Here is a 27468-nt window from a genome sequence, read left to right as displayed (position 1 = left end):
GGAGGGACTGGTGCACTTCACAAAATAGATGGCATCATGAGGAAGGAATATTATGTGGATATATTGAAGCAATATCTCAAGACATCAGCCAGGAAGTTAAAGCTTGGTCGCAAATGGGTCTTCCAAATGGACAATGACCCCAAGCATACCTCCAAATTTGTTGAAAAATGGCTTAAGGACAACAAAGTCAAGGTATTGGAGTGGCCATCACAAAGCCCTGACTTCAATCTGATAGAAAATTTGTGGGTAGAATTGAAAAAGCATGTGCGAGCAAGGAGGCCTACAAACCTGATTCAGTTACTCCAGTTCTGTCTGGAGGAATGGGCCACAATTCCAGCAACTTATTGTGAGAAGCTTGTGGAAGGCTACCCAAAATGTTTGACAATTGTTAAAACAATTTAAAGGCAAAGCAACCAAATACTAACAATGTGTATGTAAACTTCTGACCCACTGGCAATGTGATGAAAGAAATAAAAGCTGAAATAAATCATTCTCTCTACTATTATTCTGACATTTCACATTCTTAAAATAAAGTAGTTATCCTAACTGATCTAAGACAGGGAATGTTTTCTACGATGTCTCATGTATATTGTAGTCACAACTGGAAAGAACTTTCTCGATCTGGCAATCTCTAATCTGACTGGCACTTTACACACCTTTCGGAAATAAGGGCAACAAAAAAAAAAAATCAAATTCTAATCACAAAGTTTATACACATTTTCTATTTTCCCAAGTTTTCTGCATAATCGTTCCATGCTGGCTGGCATAATCAGTTTCAAATAAACTCATCCCTAAACTAAGAATGGGTATTTTCGTGTAATATTTTAGTCAAGAAATCTAACCCTCAAAAAAAATTGTAATCTATTACTTGTAAATTAAAATCTATGTTAAAAATATCAAGTATGACATGTACATGAAATTTATATTTAGTAGTGATCCTAATTAATCTAAGACAGGGAATGTTTTCTACGATTAAATATCAGGACTTGTGGAAAAGCTGATGAATTCTGCTGTAATTAAGTAGACAAATTAGTCAACTGTGATCAAAATCAATGCATGTTCTATATGCTTCGAGTCTATAATTAAGATTGGATTGACTCAGGTATCCTAGACGAAGAAGGCAGGTGCTCTGGTGGAACAGGTGTGTTGCATCTCTGACGACACTTTCAGTGCCCCTTTGGGGAAACACTTACAATGCAGTCGGTCTAACATTTCAGGATATTATGGAGCTTAAAACGGATAGAGTTGCTGTGTGCGCAACTAAGTTCACAACCGGCTGAACAAGTTTGTCCGTTATGTGCTTGAAATCAATGACAGCTATTCCGCGCCTTCTCCCGCATATCTTACGGGCTTTTGTTCTACAACTGTGCTGCCTCTTTTTCTTGCATTAAAGCATACAGCTAAACAAATTATTTATTACAGCTATTAAGCATTGCTCATAAATCTATGCTACGTTTACTGAGCAAGTTGTAAATATTATAAAATATACGGCAACCTCTATTATAAAATACGAGCATCAAAACAGAGTAACCTATTAGTCTGCACAAGATACATGTCGCGAGGTACTGTTAATACTTACCAAGCATTACGAAAAAAGAGAACGACCATGTGTTCTTTGGATTTGATGACAATAACGCCAGATATATCCTTGTATAGCGGACGATGTGTGCTTCCCGTATCCAGGTGACGGTTCGGCTGTACCTGCTCAATGCAGATCGCTGACTGCGGCGTCGTTTCACTATCCAAAAGCTATAGGGCTGACGTCAATGACAACAGGGCGGAGCCTCACTCGTGCTCTTTAGAACGTTGCACAGATGTGCGCGAGGATTAGCGCGAGCTGCTCCAGATGAGGTCGGAACAAATACACCAAGATAATGTGACAAGTTCATGCTGTGGATTATACATATATAGATCTAGCAATGTGTCTGAGATGAAATGAAAAAGCGCGTTTGGATATTATAAGTCACTGATATGGAAATCACAAATCAGTGCACTCCTTTGTTCAAGTGAAGAGTTGGAACATGAAAGGGCGATATGCTTATTGAGCAGGTGTTGCAAGAGATTGTGAGGCAATTTATATTGGAATGCAGAGTAAATTAATAATAATGAACTATTTTACAAATGGCTCTTACAAATTATAACAAACATTTGGTTCAATATTTACAGTAGGCCTACTTAAAGGAATATTTCAGGTTCAAAAGATCAATGGACAAGCATTTGTTGTATAATATTGATTAGCACACATTTATTTTGACTTCCCTCCTTTTCTTTAAAATAAAAAGCAAAAATCTGTGAAATTACTGGAAAACCACTTACAATGGAAGTGAATGGGGCCAGTCCATGAACATTAAAATACTCACCATTAAAAAGAATGACATGTTCTTAGTGTGATAAAATAACTTACTAGCCTTTTCTGTTGAAAGTTATAGCCAATTTTACAACTTCATTGCCATGATGATGTAATGTCAACAAAGCCTAAAACAACTGTAAAAATGATAAACAACTTTACAACTCAAACAATCAATGAGTTTTAACTGAATATTTAACGTAAGGGCTTTTATACAATTATAAGCTTCACGTTTATGCCTTTAAATCCACCAAAAATTGGCCCCATTCACTTCCATTGTAAGGGCCTCAGTGTAACTCGATTGTTGCCTCTTTTTTTTTTTTAAAGGATGGACAAGTAAAAATAATGTTTTTGTTGTAATCAACATTATTCCACAAATGTTGAGCTTAACTTGTACTGAACCCGGAATATTCCTTTAATATAAATTCATATTTAAAGCCTCAGTTTCTCTATTCAGTACATCATATGGCACTTCTGTAAATAAATACAAATATTTAAAAAAAAAAATCACATTTAGGTGGCTTTTATTCCAACAGAAGGCATGTCAACTTTTACTAAATTCCCTTCTAATTTCTTAGCAAAATGGGAAGACATCAACCTTAAATATGATTACTTAATTTAAATATGAAATTAGGATTTAATCGTTTATTATATTTGATCAACTACTCAGATATTTACATTTGCGTGTTCTCTGCTGCCCTCGATTGATCAAAGTGACTAATTGCAAGGCAGCAGGACCACTGCATAAAATGAGGCTCTATTGTAGACACTGAAGATGAGACAGATATGAGATAATGATAATAATTCAAATACATTATTGGGTAATTTTTCATTGAATATGGTTATTTGTAAATAAGCACTAGCTTTACACATGTTGAGCTGGTGATAAACATTATGTACATGTCACTGTGTAAAATACATAAACACACATTCTCACAAAAAGTTCCACTGATAAAGATTTTTCTACGCACTAATGTTTGCTCTTCTGAATGCATCTCCAGGATCCATTTTGAAGCACACACCAGAACTGGGGTGGGTGGGTGTTTGAATGGATGAGTCTATAGCCAACCTGAATAAATTTAACACTTCTCAAATTCAAATCTTTTCAGCATCCTGACTCACTCAGTTAACATATCTGCCCCAGAGCCCTTCAGAAAGACTTTCTCTATGAACTCTCTCTGTGGACTGCTCACTTGCTGAGGTTTCCCTGTACCTCCTGTAGGATCTGCTCCTCCAGACTGGATGTGTCATATTCCCGCAGCATATCATACTGCCTCCAAGGTTCGGCCCACTTCTGAGCATGCTCCATATTCTCTGGGGTCAAACATAAGTCAAAGCGGATCCCCTGAATGTTAAACTTTGGACGTTCCCAACGTTTAGACCATGGTTTAGGCTTCATTTTCACTTTCAACTGCAAGTAAGAGAAAGAGAGTGGCAAGGACAGGTTAGGAATATTTTTACCAGTGTGCTTTACTCATGAGTTTTCACAAATGAGCAGTCCCTTACTGAATTGATTGCAACATCTCCAGTGAGCTCGAAATGAACCGGTTTCATATCAAAGTCAAAGGTGCTGTACTCAGGTTGCGCATCTCTCAAGTACATGAGATTGTCATCCAGTCTCTTTTCCAGCTTCAACACCTCGATCTGCTGCAGACGTGGACTGTACAACTCGTAGCATAACTCCACTCCTACAGTCAACACACTATACATTATTTCTTATTCAGTATTAACTTTACATTATCATTCATTCAGTCAATATTTCTCCTAGGGATGTGCATGAGTAATCGACTACTCGTTCAGCACCAACTTGTTGACTATTAAAAACACTGCTCAAACCTTGATTTTCCTTTACATATTTGCCTGCCGTGAGCAGTGCTGAATTATACATTACATTCCTTCTGAATCTATCTTGCAGTTACAATTGAGTCCACTGAGGGCATGCTATGGATGTGTGTTGTTGAGGTGTTGGATGGGAGTAGGCGATATCATGGCATCTTTAGTGTGTGCTTTCAACAAGTGTGGCAATTCTTGTAATATTTTGAATTCTACTCTATTGGTATTTGGTTCTTGTTAGAGTCACTCATACCAACGGACTAGGATCTGCTTGTATGGTGGAAAGAAACTGTGAAACGGTTTGTGAAACTTGGAAGCTAATCTGACCAGTGTGTGTGTGTATGTGCTTTAAATCTCTAAACATGAGCAGATTGCTTTGTCTAAAAAGCCAACATTCACCACTTGTTTATCTGAATATGTGAAATTATAAAATGTGATGGCCTTTATGTAGACACAGTTTATATACAGTACTGCACAAAAGTCTAAGGCACATGATGTTTCACAAAAGCATTTGTCTTAAGATGTTTATTTATACCTTCAGCTTTAGTGTTAATAGGAAATATAAATGTTAGAATCTCAAGCATTACTTTTGCAAATAGAAAAGATTAGAATAGAAGAACAGGGAGCACTTCAACTGATGACAGTACTGTATGTGCAATACCCTCATGGTGCTTTCTGACCAGAGGCGTTGTGAGCGTCAAATCGACAGGAAGTCATTCATTCTATGGCAGCCAGCGTCTCTCGGCTGCGAAAAGCGGCGGTCTTGGGCGTCAGAGTTATGTTTGAGTGTGGGCAACATTATGGTAATGAGCTTTGACCTGTTCAGCGGCAACCTATTGGAGTATAGAAGTGCTCCGCTCTAGTGATGGCTAGAGAACACAACAGTGTAAACTTTGGTTTCCACCAAACATTAGTTCCGAAGACAAAATGGAGAGATGAATTATTGCCGTGTCAGGTTTTCCCGTAATATATGATCTGTCCCTGTTTGCTAACAGGGATACATGTACTTTATTTTGGTAACAAACAACCATAATTTTAATTACTTTCTGCCATCGATCGATTTCTTTCACATTTAAAAGATTTCATGAGGATATACGCTTCTTGTGATAGGCCGGCAAAAAGATACCGGTCAACATGTCTGGATATTTTTCGGCACCTTTAAATAGTTCACAAAACCAAGCATTCTGAACGAACATTGCCGCCAATTTCTACTATGTCAGAGCGTCCACAAATCTTCCACAGCATTGTTGGCAGGGCAGCCAGAGTGAATTTTGATGATCTCACCTCCTCTGGTCTGAACGCATAGTCATATCGTTCTGTCAGTGCAAAGCTTTTTTTTTTTTTTTATCCTTTTTTTGTTTGTTAATATTTTTATCTTTTTTTTTTTCAGTTTTAGTAATGCATATTGTTCGATCCATTTTTTTCCTTCTTATTTTGAAACTGTTCTTGGTGAGAGTTTATAAATAAAACAAAATATACATTTCACACACATCATACATATTTTAACTTAGATTTTAATTTACGTGTAATTGATTACTTGTTTTTTTTGTGGGTTAGTGTATTCAACTACAAACAGAACAGATAAATGATATATAACAATTTTAGCTATGGTTCCACAGCATGGTTTAAAACAAATCATGACAGCTCAGCTGAGGGCCATTGGGCAATGTAAAAAGAAATGTTACAGTGAGCATTTTGTACCTTGGCCATCAACCACATTCCTGAGGATGAAAGTAGCTCCCAGTCCTTTTCCAGAGCGCTGAATGCAGATCCCAACAAAGCGATTCAGTTTCCCACTCGCATGAGGGTCAGTCATGCTTACGGCTAAGACACTGCCTACATAAAACAGTACAAAGAAAACACAGATCAGATACAAAGATTGTCATGTATAGATTATGCTAGGAAAAATAAATCAATGCGACACAGAATGTCTACAATCGTCAATATTTCTTACCAACATAAAACTCTGGAATGTTCAGAACTTTCCGCCTCTGTATCATGTCTTTCCGTTCTATGGAAAACTTAATAGGATTAATTCGCTGACGAGGAGGGATGAACTCCGGACTCACAAACCTAGAGAAACAGCCATTTTAGTAGCATTGTATTATGTACATCCATACTGTTCTCAATAAGCCAAAACTGGTTAAGCAGTCATTAATTCAGTCTATAAATATTGCATGTCATATTATGATCTTTAATAGCTAAATCAGAGACAGATTCCATAAATCTTCTACTAAAGATCCTGTAGTAATATCTGTTTATGGTGCGCATTTGTTTAACACAATCAAGTTGAGGCTATTCAACAAGAGAGTGATGTACAAACCGTCGCAGTGATGCCTCGCTCTGTGTTTTGTCTATGATGACAGGTTTTGTCGGAGGGAGGAATTTTGGTGGTCCATCTGACGCCGCAGCATGCCTCAACACAGACGTGGAGAAAAATCCTAGGAATAAAATAAAGATTGTCTATAAACCTCTATCAACCACTGCTGCAACTCATTTGAGCAGGTGATGGCTCAGCATGGCAACAGTTTAAGTATGTCGCCAATACTCTCTTCTTAACCCCATATTTAGTTCTGATACTGCCATCTAAAATTAACTTGGTAATGTAAAACATAGTAACATACTTTCGCTCTGAAGTAAATTTCTTAAAACTCGTAGCAACCCCGTCATCTCTCTCGCCCTCCTTGCGCACGTCGCCATGTTTGACCTCTGACGGGGGTGTGCGAACAAAAACCGTTCTGATTGGCTGTCGATTCGTATTAAAGGCCAAAGTGATTGGCTAGATCAACCGAATCCGTTGAATAAACACTAGTCGGCCTAAAAAAAATCGTGTTTTAAAACATCATGCTTTAATAAATATTTAATTCCATCGTATTAAAAATGCTTGCAAACTTAGTCACCTAGTATAGACCTGTGTTATCTTTCTGATTCCTGTTTCTTCACTGTTTAAATTAAGCCTTTAACAGTTTAAAAAATCTACTCATTTATTTTTTCCAGAAAGATGATGTGCTCTCAAGGTTTTTTTATGAGTGATGTTTTCTTTAAGGAGATTACAGGATTTGAGGTTTCAGTATTTATTTAGATTTTTCTATGATTAAACCCTTTGGTATGTCTTTAACTTATTATTTTAGGTAAATATTTTTTTATGTACCTATTTTCATAAATGTAGTACATCAATAAAAATCAGATTAAAGGAATATTCCAGGTTGAATACAAATAATTCTCATCCCTCTTTTTCTTTAAATGTATTTTTTTTTTTTTTTTTTTTTTTTTTTTGTAGTAATCAATATTGTGCCACACGATTTAGCTTAAATTTTATTGATCATGGAATATACCTTTAATACCCCTTTGTACTTCTGTTGTTTTTTTATGTTTCTTTTTTTTCTATATGCTTTTCTTACATTCGTTATGTGAAATGTTATAGTAAATAAAGCATAACAAAGTGTAGTCTGGCGCATGCGCAAAGAGGTTGATCCTTTTGGCGGAAGGTTCGTGTTTTCCACACTGACACATGTGGATCTGTTAGCAGTCTGCTGTGGTCAACAATTATCACACTGAGGGCTTTCTATCAGCAGACAAGTCTACGAGCGGACGACTCAAGCAACTGCTAAGTAAGATACTTGCTACCATTTTGAGCCCCAAAAAGGTTAGAACAATATTTTAGTTTGTTTTGCTAACATACAAAACAAAATGGATCTTCTGAGTTGTTGTGACATAACTCGTGACCGAAAATATTATAGATATTTCATAGGCTCTTTGTTAGTGTCGAGACAATCATTTTGAAAACACTTGCATATGACTATTTTTGTTAACAATCTTTTGTCTTGCTATAGTTCATTCATTTGATTCAAAGTGATGTGCTGAATACATGCAAGTTAAGTTGCCATTTAAATCTGACCCATTTAACTTTAAAACAGCCGCTTATCTCTGTACTAAACATGTGATTCCTGGCCAGGTTGTGATTGTATGCCTTGTGATGCAACTAGCAAATGATCTTCTTGACCCATGGCTCAGTTCATTCACCACAGAATCTGATTATTAAGATATGTTAAGGGATAGTGAATAGTGACGTTTATAAAAAAAAAAAAAAAAACAGCACAATCCAGCAGTCATCACTTATACACTAATACTTGCCTACTATTTTTCACTTGGATATCAATTATGGTTATGGTGTGTCACAGTCATGTAGTTATTTTACTCTCTCTCTCTGTCTCCTAGGATCATGTCTGTGGTGCGGTTCTACAGGAGAGAAGAGTCAGGGGACAGTCGGGTTATACAAAGAATTGCACAACTTTATCCTGAGGTCACCATAACCACTGAGCTTTGCTACAATGTAGAGCTAGATGGTGAGAGAATACAGTAGAGAAATGCCAATAATAGAGAGTAATGAGTTTGTTGCTCTGCATCTCTTTCATCTCTGTTTCTCTTTCCCTCTCAGGACATGAGTCTTTAACTGTGGAGCAGAAAAATGTTTTGCGCTGGTTGTTCAGCCCCCCTCATTCTGTCGGTCTGTCAGAGGACCCCATTATCAAATCAGTGGAGGGTGCGAGACTGGTGGAGATTGGACCCAGGTAACACCTGCCTATTTTGGATAACCAGTTTAGATGTAGTCCTCTTATGGTATTGTAGTCATTTAGTTAAGTCTCGTAATTTACGTCTTTCAATTATGCCCATTGTAGGTTGAATTTCTCTACCGCATGGTCCACCAATGCTGTGTCCATTTGCCGGAGTGCAGGCCTGATCCAGGTGACCAGAGTGGAGCTCTCACGCAGGCTTCTCATTCAGGTCAGGACTCAGGGGAGAGCATAACATTTAATAGACAAACAGCAAGACTTTAATTATCTCTTCCTGAAGCAGGCATGCATCACATGCACTGATCTTAAAGGGTTAGTTCACCCAAAAACAAAATTGTGTCACCATTGACTCATGTTATTCCAAAACTTTATAACTTATTATTGTGCCACACAAAATGTTCACCTCAGTCACCAATGATTTCCATTGTATAGAAATACAATGCAATGAACAGAGGCTAACATTCTTCCTAACATCTTCTTTTTCTGAACATAGTCCTTAATAAATGAATTGTATCGTAATGAATACTCAATGGCTTTTCTGAACCCATCTAATTAAATGTTATCTCTCTCGTTTCATCCCCATCTAGCCCAAGCAAGGCCATAATGGTGTAAAGGACAGAGAGATGGAGAGACTGGTTTCCTGCCTGTATGACAGCATGACAGAGTGTGTTTACTCCCAACCAATCACGTCGTTCGCTGTTGATATTCAGCCACAGGAAGTGTTTGAGGTGGACATTCTAGGAAAAGGTCGTGCTGCCTTGGAGATGGCCAATGATGAACTTGGTAAGAAATGTACCTGGTACGTCAGTAATAACGTGTTTTTTGGACATGGACCATGGGAATACCATGGTATTATGGTATATTAATATGGTAATCATTTAGTACCATGGTAGGTATACACCAGAGTATCATAGTATTACCAATTCCAATACTGTTACTTTTAGGGCTGTGTATTGATACAGATTTCCCTATCTGATTCCGATTTTGATTCAGTATCGATACAGATGGGTATGTTTCATTTATAATGTCTCTTTTGCTTATGAGAGAAATTCTCTCCCAGCTAATGGTGTTAATTATACCGGAGACCTTCTAACTAGGCACATAAAAAAAAAATATACCTTTTACTAATGATGTTTTGTTTTAAATAATTTTGGTCATATTTTGGCTTTTTTTAAATGAACAATTCAATTTATTCAGTCAATAAATAAGATATAATATTTTAGATATTATTTTTGTTTCGTTTAATTGCATAATTTGTAATATTTACAAGTATTTATGTTGATTTGTTAAACACACGTTAAAAGCAGTACAGTCTCTTTAACAAAACCAGCATTTCTGTAAAGAGCATCTGTAGATAAGTGCATGTTACAAGAGATACTCGAATGACTGCCATGCATGATTAGAATTGAATGTTAATTATTATTTTTTGATCAACAATTGATTATAAAGAACAGGTTCCAGGTTATTAAAAGAGACATTAATAATTGACAAATAGGTTGCGTGGATCTTGTCTTTGAACTCACGTGGAACAACTTTTACTCACAACACACAGTGAAAGGATCACACTGCTGAATACTCCAACATTATACTACACAATCACTAGATTGTAAACATTTATCAGCCAGTTGCCAAATATATAAATTTTAGTCATATAGCATGACATTTTGTTGCAAATGTGAGTGATTTTCTCTCATTGTAGTAGAGGGTTTGCGCATAGAGTAAAAGATCGATCTTGGAATTTAAGAATCAATATCGAGATTGTTTAAATGAAGATTGCGATGCATCAGAAAATCTATATATTTACCTACTCCTAGTTACTTTACCGTGGTACCACCACAGTACAAGTGCATGGATATAAAACTAGTTGTATTATTGTTGAAACAATATCAATAGTTAAAGAATAAAGACACTGAATATTTGAAAAGCGAGTCAATCAACTGCAACCAGTCAACTGTGTGTAAGCACTACTGATATAGTGTTGCAGTCTGCAACTCTTTCTTCTACACATATTAGTGTCACATGATAGTTAACATGATTAGAAGAAGTGTAGATGTCACAAGATTAGGCATGCCTATTTGATTAGATCACAAGCTGTGTGTGTATGTGAATGGAGAATGAATGACTGTTTAAGAGTCAAAGTAAGCTATTGGGTGTACACCAAAGCAACCATACTGTGTCTGTATTATAGAATAGTGAAGGCCAACTGGGTTAGAAATAAACAAATCTAGTGAAATGGTTTTGAGTGTCATTCTCTGTTATACAGTATAACCCTTTGATTCAGACTATACAAAGACAACAACACATTGATCCTGAACAGTCCCATTATATAAATTGAATGAAAACAATATTTTATATTTATGAAGGATTAAAATATTTTTGGAAATGGGCATTTAGGGCTTTAGAGAATTGTACAGTGTTTTGTCTTTGCGATTTGTTTTTGGTCATCTATTCTTCATATTATGTATATTGATATGCTGTCTGTCTTTTTGTCTTTCTGTGTCTCTCTGTGTGAGTGCAGGGTTGGCGTTTGACTCTTGGGATCTGGACTACTACACTGCACTCTTCCAGAGGGTGAAGAGGAATCCCACTAGTGTCGAATGCTTTGATCTGGCCCAGTCCAACAGGTGTTTGTTCTTCATAGAATAAACAGGGGGAAATTAATCTAAGTGTGCCTTTTATCTATAATAACAGTTACTATTACTCCTGTTCATGTTACTTACAGTGAGCACAGTCGCCATTGGTTTTTCCGAGGGCGAATGATCATTGATGGAGAAGAGCAGAAGGAGAATCTCTTCAGCCTAATTATGGGCACTCAGCACCATAGCAACCAGAACAATGTCATCAAATTCTGTGACAACAGCAGGTTAGGAGTTAGAGCATGAATGTCAACCTTTTTAAATGGCATTTGGGCAAAGAACACGAGTCCTTTTGTCAATAGAATGCATTTGAATTGAATGATTAAGAAGTCACTTTGGATAAAATAGAAAAAGAAAAGAAGCATCTTCTGAGTGACATGTAACATGTAATCTTGACCTTGATTTTGCTGGATTGTCATGAAGAATGACCTTAGAGCACTATCTGGTTGAAAACCTGGTTCTTGTGTGATTTGTAGTGGTATTAAAGGCATGGAGCTGAAGTGTATGTTCCCCACAAACCCTGCACAAGCCAGTCAATATGAAACCCGACGGACAACCAGACATGTCATCTTCACAGCTGAGACACACAACTTCCCCACCGGTCTGAGCTTAAATACATTTAATCTGCTCACTTTTCTCTTGTTCTGTTTTAAATTGTTACATCCTTAAATGATCTTCAAATTAATTGATTATTAATTCTAATTTGACAAAACCATGATCATAAAGGAGAATACCAATATGCGTTATCCTGCATTAAAGGAATATTCTGGGTTTAGTACAAGTTAAACTCAATTGACAGCATTTGTGGCATAATATTGATTACCTCAAAAATGAATTTTGACTTGCCATTTCTTTAATAAAGCAAAAAAAAAAAAAACTGGGTTAGTAAGGAACTTCCAATGGAAGTGAATCCGTACATGTTATAATACTCACTATTTCCATGAATGAAAGTGTCCAATAACAGGGCAGTTACTGAGATTAAGTGAGTATAATTCAGCTGGCCATGTGATAAGATGGTAGCCTCATGAGGCTCCCCTGCCCAGTGTGTAATAAAAGAGCTTTTATAAGGTTGCTGATATGACTGATCTCACACTCGTACATGGGTTTAAAAAAAATTACTATTCATTTCTTTCGAAGTAAAACCTTTAAAATGTGGAATAAAATTACTGAATGCACCTTTAAAATGATTTTAGTGTGATATAGACAATTTTACAGTTTTGTTGCCATAATGATATAATGTCAACAAATTAATATTTAAACAATTAAAATTATATGTGAGTTTAACAAGAATTAATGAAAGTGCTTTTATAAAATTATAAGATTCACATTTCCACATTTTAAACCCTTTAAAATTGGTCCCATTTACTTCAATTGTAAGTGCCTCACTGCAACTTTGATTTTTGCTTTTTTAATATAAGTAGGGACGAGTCTAAATGATTTTGTGGTAATTGAACCTGGAGTATTCCTTTTAAGGAAACTGATACTGTGAGTCATATTTGCAAGCCATTGTCTTGTAGATTTTATAGTAACATCTAGTTATAATATCCTCTTTATTATGCGCAGGTGTTGCTCCATTCAGTGGAGCCACAACGGGTACCGGTGGGCGAATTAGAGATGTGCAGAGTGCCGGTAAGGGTGGTCATGTGATCGCAGGGACTGCTGGGTACTGCTTTGGTAACCTACACATCCCAGGTAAGTCTTAAAGGAATAGTTCACCGTAACATGAAAATTCTCTCATAATTTAGTCACCTTCATGCTATTCCAGATGTGTATGTCTTACTTTCTTCTGCAGAACACACATTGAGATTTTTAGAAAAATATCTTGGGTCTATATACCATTTCAAGGACTGTTCGTTGGTGACGTCACTATTCCGTGAACATTTCCTGCTTGTCAAAACGGAGACCACTTAGCAGAGCAGGCCACTGCCCAAGAGCGTTCCAAAATAGGCCACCAAGTGGACTGACTTGCCTTAAAAAAGAGACTTTGTTGAAAGGATCTGAAAATAGGTTTGGACTGTTCTAATTAATTTGTTTTTGTTTACATTATTGAAATGGTCTATACAATGCAAGTTAATGGGGTCCAAAACTTTGAAGCTCCAAGAAGCACATAAAGGGTTTGAACAGACCAAAATGTAAGTCCTTTTTTACTGCACATCTTGCCATTGTAGTCTCTAGACACAATCATGATTTCATGTAATCAAGCTTGAAATCAAGATCATGCCTAGAGTCTGCAATGGCAAATATAATGGGAAAAGGTCTGTTCTCACCCAAAACTGATTAGTTCACTTCAGGAGACATGAATTTAACCATTGGACCCCATTCACTTGCATTGTAAGGACATACAGAGCTGAGATATTCTTCTCAAATCTTCTTTTGTTAGCTAAGAAGAACGAAATTTATACACCTCTGGGATGGCATGAGAGAATTTTCATTTTCAGGTGAACTATCCCTCTAATTACTGGACTCCTGAAAATCTGACTTAAAATCACAGTGATCTTATAATTGTTTAGAGAGCACTTAAACTAATTTCTAGTGCATATGCCTAACGTGCTTCTTTAAGAGTTTTGTTTCTGTGAGCAGGTTCTTGCATCATAAATCACAATAGGGCTGCAACTACTAATAATTTTGGTATTGATTAATCAAAGATTAATGGATTAATCAGAGAAATAACAAAATTTTATTCCTGTACTTTATTAAATGTGATATTTTTTTTAAAAAACAGAAATGATTAAGGTTGAAAGGATTTGGTTTTGATTTACTGTACTAATTTCACAATTCTGTACTCTCACAAAACTTTGAACAAAGCCCGACTCATGAAAAGTTAAGTTTGAATTTCTAATTATTATTACTTTCAGGACATATGTGAAATAGTTCCTTTACTTGTAAAACTTAAGAAGTACTGTTCATTAAAGTCTAAAATTGGGTATGGAGTTTGGAAAACATAAATGAATAAATAAAATCAGCCCAGAAGACATCAGTGGTGACCGTAGAGTAGAAATAGTAATTGTAACCAGCTCAAACATGTATAATTATGTTTGATACATTTGCTTGCACACTATCATTGATTACGTACATTTTAAGTATTTTAAATGAATACTAGAAGTTTCAAAATAGCATTGTCACTAATTACATGTTTCTAAAGTATTCTTTTAAAAAAAAAACATGTGTGCTTATCCAGTCAAATAATATTTGCCATTGTAAACACTTACTGGTGAAATCAGATTTGGTATAATCAGGAGTCAAATAATCAGGACCCTTAGCATTATTATACATTATATTCAGCATTCTATACAGTTTAAAACAGCATAATCATCTGTATATGCAGTGCAGATTCAGCTACATTTACATGCACCCTCATAATCTGATTGCAATGCAAATAAGTCGGAGTGGTAGTGGTGTAGTGGCTAAAGCACAGGGCTGTTAATCAGAAGGTCACAGGTTCTAACCCCATGGCCACCACCATTGTGTCCTTGAGCAAGGCACTTAACTCCAGGTTGTTCCGGGGGGATTGTCCCTGTAATAATTGCACTGTAAGTCGCTTTGGATAAAAGCGTCTGACAAATGCATAAATGTAAATGTAAGTCAATACTGCGATTTAAACTGTTGCTCATGTAAACAGAATATTGCGATTATGCTAATAATCAGAGTAATGATAATTGCTGTAGGAAATGAGGAGTATTCCTATTTTAATTACATTATACTGGCATGAAAACATTTTAATTGCATTTCTTCCAGTCTCCCCAAAGTGAATCTGTGCCAGTGCTGCAGATGGATGATGTTACTCTCAAGCACAGGTTCAAAATCATTGCAAAACAGCTGCACATATCTCTCGGCTTCATGTGAAACAGCCGTTTCTTGCACTGTTTTCCAGCAGTGGTGCTCCCAAACTGTAGAATCTACAGCCTCTTGGCAAAAGAAAACATATTTTCCTGAGTTGTGAAAGTCCATTTGTAGTCTTAATTGAATAATGGCAAGTTTGACTTTTTAATGAGTTTGTCCTCGTGGGAAGAACACAACAACATCCAGTGCATGTATTCCGATTCACAAACGAGTGACTCTAATGAACCGATTCTCTTTAGTGAATCAAAACAGAAAGAGCAACCAGTGTAATCCGATAAACAAATGACTCTTGTGAACTGATTCTTTTTAGTGAATCAAATGAGACAGCGCAACCAGTGTAGTCGAAAATGACCTATTAACCATTTCTTTTAAGAAATCGTTAAAAAATGCTCTTCTAATTTTCCTTATGTCAAACTGTATTTAAAGATACATATTTGCAACGAGATGTTTTTTGTAATGTTATTTCATAAAAAACCATTAAAACATCACATTTCTCAGCAATAATTAGAGTATTTGCAAGTAGCATGTAAACTGGCTTGAAGAGGTTTGCCCAAATCATGTAAACATCTTAATCTAATTATTCCTTATACTCGGATTATTGCAATAATCAGAGCATTGGTGTACAGGTAAACATAGCCACTGTCATGCTGAAAAGTCTCATCCCGGTGGAGCTCATTGTGTTACAAGCACTTAAATGATGATAAATGATCTAAAACACATTGACCTCTGAGACTTCAGTGTGCCCCATGAAAGCTGCACAATTGATTACATTGAAACTGAAATTGCGGTATGAAGTTGCACAGTTTTATCAAAATGATTGCACTCCTTTTCTCAGTTACGATCGGTTTGATTGACATGGATGTGCACGCACGCTCGCTTGCTCAGTGAAGTTTAACGGAGACGCGCTTGTGGTAAAGACAAGCAAAACATGCAGAAATACCTTATTTTGAATTCATAACAGGCCTGGCTACTGTCAGCTATGCTAGGGTGAACTGGGAGATGTCATAGGTGGACATTTGGGAATGGGGGGTATCTCAGACTTCTTATTTTCATGTCTGTAATTGGTGTAACATGGCGTAATTGTTAAGATCAAAGCCAAATACACCTATATTTTATGCTTTTTCCATATATTAAAAATATAGTCATGATATAAAATTAAATTATGATTCTTTCATTTTGACTTTTCTGGTTAAATGGAAATGTAGTTAGCAATTATACTGCCATACAAAGGCAAAATGCAAAATTCAGTTATGACTGAAATCAGGTCTCTTAGACAATGATCTGTCCTGTGTCAGATGAGTATGTCTCATTTGCAGAGATAACTTACAAAACTTAATGTGAAAATGCAGTAACTACAAAATCCAATCAAAATAATTCCAAGACATGTTTCTCAGTTTCAGTGTTAGTTACTGAGTTTGAACTCTGTAGGGTAGTGAAGGATATTTCTATTTTTACCAGTGAAACTAAACATGTGTTAAGTCATTTAGGTAAATATACAGGAGTATTGATGAATCGGTGCCGTGCCAGCACCAAAGGTAATTTTCATTGCAAAAACAGAGTGGTTTAAAGTGCAATTACAAAAAACAACAAACTATAACTGCACAGTAAAAAGATATAAATAAAAAAGACATAAGATGCAAGGTGAAGACCGCATCTCTCAACAACACCGAACTTAAAACAAGGGAAACAGAAGCAAGCGTCCCGCAAAAAACTGTTACCAGCCATGTTTGCAAACGGTACCATCAGCTCATATTGGCTGGGATGATGCTTTACAATTCAGGTTTAGTGTCACTAAAAACCACAATGCGATTTAGGGGAGCAGAGGTAGAGGGAGATATTTGATGAGTGGGAAGAGAGAGCGGTACATTAATAGAAGCCACATAGATTCACTGCTAGAAGCAATACCTGGCTTCTTTACAGGCACTAAAAACCATTGCACAAAAATATCTCTGATTACCGTTCTCGCTCGCATGACGTATTTAACTCTCTGGTTTGCAGCAGCCGCTTCTTGAGTGTTTCGTTGCTTTCAGCCAATGACAAAAATAGAAAAATACTACAAATATCTGTTAGTAGTTTATGATTGTGTGGGGTGGTCTACAGTGCACCCTCAGTGTTAGCAACACAGAGCCCACCCCCAAATTGCTTTTAACCAATGCACGGATCGTAGAAAATGAAATATTCTTTTTAATACCGTGTTTGCCAAATGTTTGATTGGGAGGGCAAGACTCACGAGCCCACCCATGCCTGCATCCGGCCCCAATCATAACATGAAAACATAGAAAATAGTTGTAAAATGCATGTTTATATGCATCAAACATCACAAGGACTCTGTCAACTCACCTGATGCAGAAACCAGTCCGTACTAAACTGTATGCTTATTGTGATATTTGAAGTGTTTATGAAGTGCTCTCGTGCGATGACATCTTGGGTCATGATTTTTCCATCTCAAATTGTCTAAATTTTTCAAACGAGTTTAATCATGCAACTAATTTTTCACTGGGCTATAATGTGACTTCACAGACGGAGCTTCTCCATGCTCGCCACAAATATCCAATAATCGAAAATTACATTTGTTGTTAACGATTTTCGTTATCGATCATTATAGATTTTAGTTGTTGTAGCCCTACATCACAACATGTTATTACCTTCTGTCTCCTCAGGATTTCTGCTCCCCTGGGAGGAAGAAGGGTGGGAGTACCCATCCAGCTTTGCTTCTTCCCTCCAGGTGGCCATAGGTGCCAGCGATGGAGCTTCTGATTACGGGAATAAATTTGGGGAACCAGTCCTAGCAGGTAAAATCTTTGCTAATGAGGGTCCACACCACAGGATATCAGGGAAAGCAATGAAATGCTGACATATGAAATGGATGTTGCTTCTTTTTCTTCATTGTTTGTCAAAAATGGCTTAATCACTTTCTTTATTTGTTCTTTTCTCTTTTCCCCTGGAGGCTTTGCACGTTCCTTTGGAATGCGATTGGCTAATGGTGAACGACGGGAGTGGATTAAGCCAATCATGTTTAGTGGTGGGTTGGGCTCTATCGAAGACCAGCATGTGAAAAAAGAGCTAGCAGAGCAAGGTATGAGTGGACAGAGATGTACTTGATATGCCATAATATTTTTAGAGATGTTCCTGTTTGTCTACAGGGGAACTCTGTCTCTTTCTCCTGATATATGTCTCTCGCTTAATTTTGTCTTCGGCAGGTATGGAGGTAGTGAAAATTGGAGGCCCAGTTTACAGGATTGGTGTTGGTGGAGGAGCAGCCTCCTCCATACAGGTACATACAATAAAGATAACAAAATACATAACTGTATTTGTAAAAAGCTCTTTATAGCCTCAGTGTTTTAAATGAGTTTGCAGTCTGTTTATGTGTATTACATGCCTCAAATGCATGTACTGTATGTGTATATGTTTCATAGGTACAAGGTGATAACTCCAGTAGCAGAGATCTAGGAGCAGTTCAGAGAGGAGATGCTGAAATGGAGCAGAAGATGAATCGGGCTCTCAGGGCCTGCCTGGAGAAAGTGGAAGGAAACCCCATATGCAGCATCCATGACCAGGGTGCTGGGGGCAATGGTAGCTCATTTTTACATAACATGGGATGTCAAGGGTGTTCATTTTCCATTGAACATGATCTCATCATGCTCACAGTGTAACAGTCTGAATTCTAAAGTTTAAGAGTGCATGTTATTTGTTTAGGTAACGTGCTAAAGGAGCTGAGTGAGCCTGCTGGTGCAGTTATCTACACCAGCAAGTTTAAGGTGAGATGCAGTGTATTAAAACATAGATGTCTTGATTTTTATTTCAAGCTTTCATTTTGGACCCGTTTTATAGAAGTTCTGCTCTAATACTCAGACAGGTGACCCCACCCTTAGTGTTTTGGAGCTGTGGGGGGCGGAGTATCAGGAGAGTAATGCTTTGTTGCTCCGCCCCTCTGACCGGAGCTTCCTTGAGAAGGTGTGTCAGAGGGAGAAATGCCCTGTCGACTTTGTGGGCAAAATCACTGGTGATGGCAAGGTGAGTCGATCATGTATACAAGCATGTGTGCCGTATGTGCTTTTTTTTATAGTTAGAAGTATATTTTAAGGCCCTGTGTTTCTGTGCATGTATTACTCTATAGATTGTGCTGGTGGATGACCAATATAAACAGGCCAATGGGCTTGATGGTGGGCGGAAACCTGTGGATCTGGAGCTGGATTGGGTGTTGGGGAAGATGCCACAAAAGGTGCACAAATAGCTGTTTTTAGATTAAACTTTGTTTGAATCTACTCAAAACTTTAAGGGAAAGTTCACCTGAAAATGAAAATTCTCTCTCACCCTCACCCTCATGCCATCCCAGATGTGTGTGACTTCCTTTCTTCATCAGAACACATTTGAAGGAAAATAGAAAGATATCTTGGCTCAGTAGGTCCTTAAAATTCAAGTGGATGGTGATACAACCTTTTGAAGCTTCAAATTGAACAGACAGTCAACTTAAACCTCATTTTTGTGAAACCACTGGTTAAATTAATGTCTTCTAAAGCTAAACAATCTAACTAAAGCGAAAGTACTTTTTAAGGACCTACTAAGCTAAGATATTTTTCTTTTTTCTTTAAATGTGTTCTGATGAAGTCAGTCATACATACACACCTGGTATGGCATGAGGGTGAGTAAATGATGTCATCTGTCATCAGTTACCTTCATGTTATTCCAAACTTTCTTCTGTGGAACACAATAGGAGATGTTAGGCAGAATGCTCACCTCAGTCACCTTTCACTTTCATTGCATCTTTTTTCCATGCAATAAAAATGTATGGTGACTGAGGCGATCATTCTGCCTAGCATCTCCTTTTGTGTTCCACAGAATACAGAAAGTCATATGGGTTTAAAACAACATCAGGGTGAGTAAATGATGACAGAATAATCATCTTTGGGTGAACTATACCTTTAATTAAGGTCTATTTTGTTGAAGAAATTCAAGTAGTTGTTGTTGCATGCCGGAGATCACCAAAAGATGGCAGGGTTACTACAGAAGCGAGTGCGGTTACTCTAAAAGGGGGCTCTGCTGCAGATATATCCGTCTCAAGAAATAAGACATTGTGCTAGAGTGCAACCTCTTTTGGCTCATTGTAAATTGCAGTAGAATCCAGACTTCCAAATGTAAATAAGTTATTCATCAGAGCATGTAGATTTAAGTTGTTTAATTTTTTACTATTTACTGCTACTAATTCTTAACTTGTACCACATGGATTTCAAATGGGGACTTTGTCTTTTCAGGAGTTTGTGCTGGAACGCATGGCTGTCTCTCTACAGCCACTCTCTCTCCCTGCGGGTCTATCTGTTCTTCCAGCTTTGGAGAGAGTTCTCCGGCTGCCTGCAGTTGCCAGCAAACGCTACCTTACTAATAAGGTACCATACACCCTCGGCACAATAACTATATATTTGTATTCTACAAGCTCCATAGCAACCATTAAAACATGCACTTCTTGACATGTCCAGACACTTAAAGGTGCACTCAGTCATTTTTTACTTTGACTTTTTTTGTTTATCTTAGTCTGCTCTCACAGATTTAATTTAATTTGATTTATTAAAATATTTAGCTTATCATAAACCACTTTCTTCACCAGCTGATTCTGAGCATGGTTTGTGATGTTACAATTGCAAATCATTCCCACCCCAGACTGCTCAACCATGCTTGAGTAATGGCTTTAGTGACGTGGCGACTAATAATTGGTCACTTGCTCAGTATGTCCATTCTAATCCTGATTTTCCAGCACCACAGTGGAAAAAGAAACCATAACAGAGCCCAGATCGGATTTAAATAAAATTCAGTACAAAATATCCATAAAGATTCTGCCACAGCATCTGTATATAAATGTCAGTAGTTTTTGGACATGACAAAAAAATCCTTTCTTTTAGGTTGATCGATCTGTGACCGGTCTGGTTGCTCAGCAACAGTGTGTGGGTCCTCTTCACACACCGCTGGCAGATGTAGCTGTTGTTGCCCTCTCCCTATTCAGCCTCCAGGGTGCAGCCACAGCAATAGGCGAGCAGCCAATCAAAGGCCTGGTGTCAGCTGCTGCTGGGGCTCGCATGGCTGTGGGAGAAGCCCTCACTAACTTGATGTTTGCAAGAGTGACTGCTCTCAAGGTGAAAACATGTGCCTGTACATGTTTGTAAGTTAAGTGGTTAAACAAATATTTTGCTGTAAATATTCTTCTGTAAATATCTTGGCAGGATGTGAAGTGCAGTGGGAACTGGATGTGGGCTGCTAAGCTCCCAGGAGAGGGGGCGTGCCTGTGGGAGGCATGTCAGGCAATGTGTGAGGTCATGAGCCAGTTGGGTGTGGCCGTGGATGGGGGAAAGGATTCTCTTAGCATGGCTGCACGTGTCAGTGGAGAAACTGTTAAAGCTCCAGGTACTGGTCCTGTGCTTGAGTGTTTTTTGTTAGTTTCATTTTGGCTACGTTCACATTGCAGCTGAATACGGTTACGTAAATACACAGTTTGGTTATAAATGAGAGTGACAGCACATTGTGTGAACAGAACCACACTGGACAACTAGTTGTCTGTCACATCATATTGTTTGATAGCCACTCTGCACTGACACACGCTAGTTTCGTGTTTTGCATTTTTTTATTTTTTTTTATTGGAGGTTCCTGTAATTTCTAGTTTCATGTCTAGGAGTTTCAGAGTAAAATATATAAACTGTGTCATCCAAAGGTTTTATTGTTCCATCAGAGCTGCTCTCATCAGTTTTGTGGTATGTACGCAACCAAACACAGTGCTCTTCACTTTGCATTTGAAGCCTGTGTCAGTTAATTAAGATTTGAACTTGAACTCATTGAACTTGTTTATTTAATAATGTTGTTAACTGTTATTGCACAATTAGAAAAGTTGCTTGACTTTAGTTACTCCTTCATAGAGACCGTATTCGAGACACTCCTGTAAGCTGTTGTATGAACAGGACAAATCGAGAGTCACGCCTGTTCATTAATACGTTGTCAGTCCTGAAAACTCTTTGTGTTAACACAGCCTATTTGATTTTAATCTTATGTAATCCATTGTCTGCTTGTGCTTTATTCATGTTGCACAACAACCTTTTCACTTTCTTTTTAGGCTCTCTGGTTATCTCAGTGTATGCTGTGTGTCCTGACATCACAGTCACCGTGACCCCTGATTTGGAAAACCCTGATGGCAGAGGTCAGGCCTGCACATCAGTAGCATAACTTTTAGCTTTTTAGCACCTTTCACCTTTTCATATCCATCTTGTATTTCTGCTGATATATTAAGAGTGTACAAATATAATTTGCTCCTCCTCTCTCATCTCTTAGGTGTGCTTCTGTATGTACCTGTGAGCTCGGGTAAATACAGACTGGGTGGCTCTGCGATTGCTCAGTGTTATGGCCAACTTGGAGACTGCAGTCCAGATCTGGATCAGCCAGACAAGCTCTCTGCCTGTTTCATCACTACACAGGCACTGATTCAGGGTCAGTGCATGCTTTTAAAATGCAATGCTACAACACTGAGACCTGATTGTTTACTTCCTCTGTATTGGTACATTAAAGGGATAGTTCACCCAAAAGTAAAAATTCTCTCATCGTTTACTCACCCTTGTGCCATCCTAAATGCGTATGACTTTCTTTCTTCTGCAGAACACAAACAAAGCTGTTTAGAAGAATATCTCAGCTCTGTTTTTCCTTACAATGCAAGTGTATGGTGAGCAGACCTTTTATGTGCTTTTTGGAGCTTCAAGGCAGCATTAAAACTAATCCATACATCCAAACATACAGCTCCAATGGTTTAATCCATATCTTCAGAAGCGATATGATAGGTGTGTGTGAGAAACATATACCTTTTTAAGTCCTTTTTCTACCATACATCTCCACTTTTACTATAAACCACAAAATTCACATTTTGAAAGTGGACCATGATGGTAAAAAAATAACTTAAATATTGATCTGTTTTTGACCACCTATCATCTTGCTTCAGAAGACATAGAATAAACCACTGGAGTTGTATGGATGACCTTTTATGTTATTTTTTGCAGCTTCAAATGCCTGGTCACCATTCACTTACATTGTATGGGCCAACAGAGCTGAGATATTCTTCTAAAAATCTTAATTTGTGTTCAGCAGAATGAAGAAAGTCATACACCTCAGGGATGGCATGAAGGTGAGTAAATGGCAAGAGAATATTCAATTTTGGATGAACTATCCCTTTAATAGCACAATGTTTCTGCTACAGGTATGACATCAACAGCTACACTACTAACATTTTTCAGCAACATTTTTAAAGGACCAGAACCATAAATTGTGATTTCCAGGCCTAAAGTTATAAAAATAAACTAAGTCTTTAAATTCATGGAAAAGTCAAGGAAATTTGTTGTGAATGTAGATTTTTCAAGTTATGCTCAGCTCTAAAATGTTTAAATGGTTAGAAATGGCTCTTTGTGAGTACATTTTCTATTTAAAATAATAATAATGATTACTCTGTAATCACAAATGACTGGAAAAGTAATATAACATCTTTGGTTTAAAGGTGTGGAAACTATTTAGCCATTTTGATCTAATTTCTATATAATCTTTGATCGAAAACGTCTTATATTGCAGATCGACTGCTGACTGCCGGACATGATGTCAGTGATGGAGGGCTTATTTCCTGTCTGCTGGAGATGGCCTTTGCAGGCAATTATGGGATTGAGGTGGACTTGCCTTTAGTAGGCGTTGAAGGTTAGTAATAAAAAATATGATTTATATTTTAGCCAGTAATATCTTTTTTCCTCTCTCACACCCTTTCTATGTTTCTTCCCTCTCTTTTAGTGATGGAAGCTCTGTTTTCAGAGGAGCTTGGGCTGGTTTTAGAAGTGTGTGAGAGTAATGCAGTGAATGTCTGTCAGAGGTACACAGATGCTGGTCTCGTTTGTCACAGGATTGGTACAACCTCTAGTTTTGGACCCGAGGCTAGGGTAAGCTGTGATCAAAGGAATGAGATCTGTAGATCTAAAATATAGGTGGTTTCAGCAATATTTTTTAACATTAACGATTAAGTGGTGTGCATGGAGTGGTGGTGGTGGTGGTGTAGTGGGCTAAAGCACTAAACTGTTAATCAGAAGGTCGCTGGTTCAATCCCACACAGCCACCACCATTGTGTCCTTGAGCAAGGCACTTAACTCCAGGTTGCTCCAGGGGGATTGTCCCTGTAATACATGCACTGTTAGTCAATTTGGATAAAAGCGTCTGTCAAATGCATAAATGTAAATGCATGGATTTCTTTTCTTCTTTATACTAACTTTTAGGTCAGAGTGAGTTTGTGTGGACAAGAAGTGCTGAATGAGCGTCTACCCACACTTCGTGCGATATGGGAAAGCACAAGCTTCCAGCTGGAGCGACTGCAGGCCAATCAATTCTGTGTCCAACAGGAGGAAGAAGGGCTTACTTCTCGCACACAGCCTTACCTCAAACTCACCTTTGACCCTTCCCAAACACCAGTCATTAAGGAACTTGGTGAGGCCATGAACAAAATGTAACATAAGTAAACTTGTATTTATTCTATCCTTATTTCTGCACTGTACCACTACCAAGATAATAGCAACAATATTGATGCAGCTCTCAGTGTCTGTACTTTAGCTTCAGGAAAACCTCGTGTTGCTGTAGTGAGAGAGGAAGGCAGCAATGGAGACAGAGAGATGTCTGCTTCTCTCTTCATGGCTGGATTTGAGGTAAAAATACACCTACATCTAAAAATGGCTATTATCATCTTACAATAGATTATACGGTATATTGTTTATTAGGGATAGTTATTTTCAGAAATTAAATTAGCAAGGCTGAATTACAGTTTTTTTTTTTTAGGTTTGACCTTTTTGTACTTTGTGATCTGTAGGTGTGGGATGTCACAATGCAGGACCTGTGTTCAGGACCCACTACCCTTGACCCCTTTCGAGCTGTGGTGTTTGTAGGTGGATTTAGCTATGCAGATGTGCTGGGGTCAGCTAAAGGTAAAATTAAGCTATTGCATATTACAGCATTTTGATATCACTGCTGAACTATTTAAGGTTAAAGGGATAGTTCACCCAAAAATGGAAATTCTCTCATCATTTACTCACTCTCATGCCATCCCAGATGTGTATGACTTTGTTTCTTCTGCTGAACACAAACAAAGATTTTTAGAAGAATATCTCAGCTTTGTTTGTCTTCATAATGAGATATTAAATTTCAGTTTTTGGTGCTCTGTTGCTTTTGATTCTGATTTGCCATTGCATGTTTAGATTAATTTAATAAATGTGTGACCCACTTTATAGGTTGTTTAGTATGGTCTTGCCAATCTGCATACGAAAATAAGCATTTTGGTGCTTGTTCAGCAATTGATGATTAGGTGCCATTTATTTTTCAGGGTGGGCTGCCACGGTGACATTTAACCCCAGGGCTCGAGAGGAGTTTGAACGTTTCCGTAATCGTGATGACACGATGAGTCTGGGAGTATGTAATGGATGCCAGCTCCTTGCTTTGCTGGGCTGGGTAGGGGGAAGAGAGGATGGAGGTGAGATTGAACTCTCTAATTGTGTAATTGGCAACCAAAGTCTCAAGAATGTCCAATTTTCCTGCTCTGCCTTACCACATTCATGTCTCTTATTTTATTTACCAGTACTTTGTTCTCCACTGCAGGTTCTGATGTTACTCTGACCCATAATAAGTCAGGTCGTTTTGAGTCGAGGTTTGTGAGTGTAAGCATCCTGCCCTCTCCAGCCATCATGCTCAAGGGAATGGAGGGCTCTGCGCTGGGTGTTTGGGTTGCTCATGGAGAAGGTTTGAAATTTGTACTTCATAAAACTGTACATGACAAGTATAGTACATGTCTGTGTTAGCTTTTGTACCTCTTTGTACATTTTTAAAGCATAATTCCAGGGTAATATACCAAAGTAAAACAGGGATCTGATGACAAAATAAGTTAAGTGGCAATATATCTGTATCGTTATCAGTACTGGCCTATCTTTTTTGTTAAAATCGGTATCTGTATCAGACAAAAATGTTAACATCGGTGCATCCCTATTTACTGCCCATTTTAAAAAAATTATTTATAAAAAAAAGTACTATGTGAAACGCGAAATATTTCAAACAGTAGTGTGCTACGTTGTCGTCATTATGTTGCATGTTTGATTCAGCGAGTGCCAGTTGCCATCTTGGAAATAAATATGGTTATTCTTTTTTATTCCAGTGAAATTCTAAGGTAAAACTAACACATTGCTTCAGCGTTATGTACGCTTGTTGGTTGTATATTGCACATTTTCACAGTGCTTGAAAAGTTGGTCATCCTGGTATTCTATGCATATAAAGTGTATTGTAGTATGTTATTGTGAATATACCTTGATACTCACATTTTCTCTTCTGTGGCTTTTAAATACACCTTTCCTCTGCTCCACAGGTCTGATGCAGTTCCGTTCTCCTAAAGCTCAGCAGAAACTGATCAGCGCCTCTTTGGCTCCTCTGCGTTATGTGGACGACTCGGGAGCTCCTACTGAAATCTATCCCATGAACCCCAACGGTTCTGCACAAGGTGTGGCAGGCATCTGCTCAGCAGATGGGCGGCACCTGGCCATGATGCCCCATCCGGAGCGGGCCGTGCTTGGCTGGCAATGGGCTTGGGCCCCTCACCACCTCAGGGGATCACTGGAGCCCTCACCGTGGCTTAGTATGTTCCGTAATGCTGCAGCGTGGTGTCAGAATGCATAGATAGTGGTAGGGGGAGACACTAAATGCTATTGTACGTTCATAATGAAATCTGAATTAACTATAGAAACACTAGTTTTTGAAAGGACTAACCAAATAGCCAAACTTGCTATCTCATTAAAAAATGTATCTTTGAGAATTGTGAAAGTACTCTGGATCTTCTTGGACTTACAAGTGTAGATCTAACACTCATCTTTATTTTTCTTTTATACAGGCTTTGATGTTATGTATGTACTAGAATTTAATAAACATATATCCTGCTGGGAAAATCCACACAAAATAAATCTAAATTTATAATGAGCTTCTCAAGTGTCACAATGGAATTATAATTTGCCATTTTAAAATATCATGATTTGTTTTTGCAGCCCTGTTTCTGTACTCCAAATATACATTCCAGAAATTATGAACATTCCATGGAAATGTTTTACTGATAAAACACTACAATGCATTTAATAAACAAATGAAATGTTTCTGTTAAATGTGGGGGTTTGTGAAAGGTAAATAGAACACATTAAAATATTATGATAAATAATTATTT

The 27468-nt window shown here is 37.7% G+C and overlaps 3 protein-coding genes across 6 annotated transcripts in view; 1 reads left to right on the top strand and 2 right to left on the bottom strand.

The window, feature by feature from the left end:
• Positions 1-1723, bottom strand: part of itsn2a (intersectin 2a) — a 68489-nt gene extending 66766 nt beyond the window's left edge. For all 3 annotated transcript variants that reach the window (XM_052095920.1, XM_052095921.1, XM_052095922.1), the window contains exon 1: positions 1580-1723. The gene's annotated coding sequence lies outside the window, so the exon portion shown is untranslated. The remainder of the gene's footprint in view (positions 1-1579) is intronic.
• A 678-nt stretch (positions 1724-2401) lies between these two features.
• Positions 2402-6895, bottom strand: mrpl19 (mitochondrial ribosomal protein L19). Its single transcript, XM_052096370.1, has 6 exons — positions 6805-6895; positions 6504-6621; positions 6135-6253; positions 5882-6016; positions 3854-4035; positions 2402-3758 (listed from the first exon to the last, which is right to left on the bottom strand). Exons 1-6 carry the CDS (start codon positions 6878-6880, stop codon positions 3537-3539), a joined length of 852 nt encoding a protein of 283 aa, XP_051952330.1. The 5' UTR covers positions 6881-6895; the 3' UTR covers positions 2402-3536.
• Positions 6896-7652: 757 nt separating this feature from the next.
• pfas (phosphoribosylformylglycinamidine synthase) lies at positions 7653-27432 on the top strand. 2 transcript variants are annotated; one of them, XM_052096053.1, is made up of 29 exons: positions 7653-7791; positions 8399-8526; positions 8619-8751; positions 8860-8965; positions 9342-9537; positions 11273-11378; positions 11477-11617; positions 11867-11991; positions 12954-13082; positions 17891-18022; positions 18178-18306; positions 18431-18504; positions 18647-18803; positions 18927-18988; positions 19083-19244; positions 19348-19452; positions 20483-20614; positions 21125-21355; positions 21443-21623; positions 22324-22407; positions 22539-22694; positions 23817-23936; positions 24027-24172; positions 24503-24710; positions 24834-24925; positions 25087-25201; positions 25597-25743; positions 25869-26009; positions 26626-27432. In XM_052096053.1, exons 2-29 carry the CDS (start codon positions 8403-8405, stop codon positions 26931-26933), a joined length of 3942 nt encoding a protein of 1313 aa, XP_051952013.1. In that variant the 5' UTR covers positions 7653-7791; positions 8399-8402; the 3' UTR covers positions 26934-27432. The 2 variants fall into 2 exon arrangements, with proteins under 2 accessions (XP_051952013.1, XP_051952014.1); XM_052096054.1 differs by having other exon boundaries at positions 7694-7826.
• The last annotated feature ends 36 nt before the right edge of the window (positions 27433-27468 follow it).

The sequence above is a fragment of the Xyrauchen texanus genome, chromosome 28 (genome assembly GCF_025860055.1).
Source record: "Xyrauchen texanus isolate HMW12.3.18 chromosome 28, RBS_HiC_50CHRs, whole genome shotgun sequence".
Classification (NCBI taxonomy): Eukaryota; Metazoa; Chordata; class Actinopteri; order Cypriniformes; family Catostomidae; genus Xyrauchen; species Xyrauchen texanus.
The sequence above is the reverse complement of the archived record's forward strand: the minus strand, read 5'-3'. Positions and strand labels throughout refer to the sequence as shown.

Bases quoted from the DNA above. Each gene is read 5' to 3' on its own strand.
- mrpl19 (XM_052096370.1), bottom strand. From the start codon at position 6,880: ATGGCGACGTGCGCAAGGAGGGCGAGAGAGATGACGGGGTTGCTACGA. The intron at 6,622-6,804 runs GTATGTTACTAT...TTTTATTCCTAG, and splicing joins AAATTTACTTCAGAGCGAAA to GATTTTTCTCCACGTCTGTG. The intron at 6,254-6,503 runs GTTTGTACATCA...CTGTTTCTCTAG, and splicing joins AGCGAGGCATCACTGCGACG to GTTTGTGAGTCCGGAGTTCA.
- pfas (XM_052096053.1), top strand. From the start codon at position 8,403: ATGTCTGTGGTGCGGTTCTACAGGAGAGAAGAGTCAGGGGACAGTCGG. The intron at 9,538-11,272 runs GTAAGAAATGTA...GTGTGAGTGCAG, and splicing joins GATGGCCAATGATGAACTTG to GGTTGGCGTTTGACTCTTGG. The intron at 11,379-11,476 runs GTGTTTGTTCTT...TGTTACTTACAG, and splicing joins GATCTGGCCCAGTCCAACAG to TGAGCACAGTCGCCATTGGT.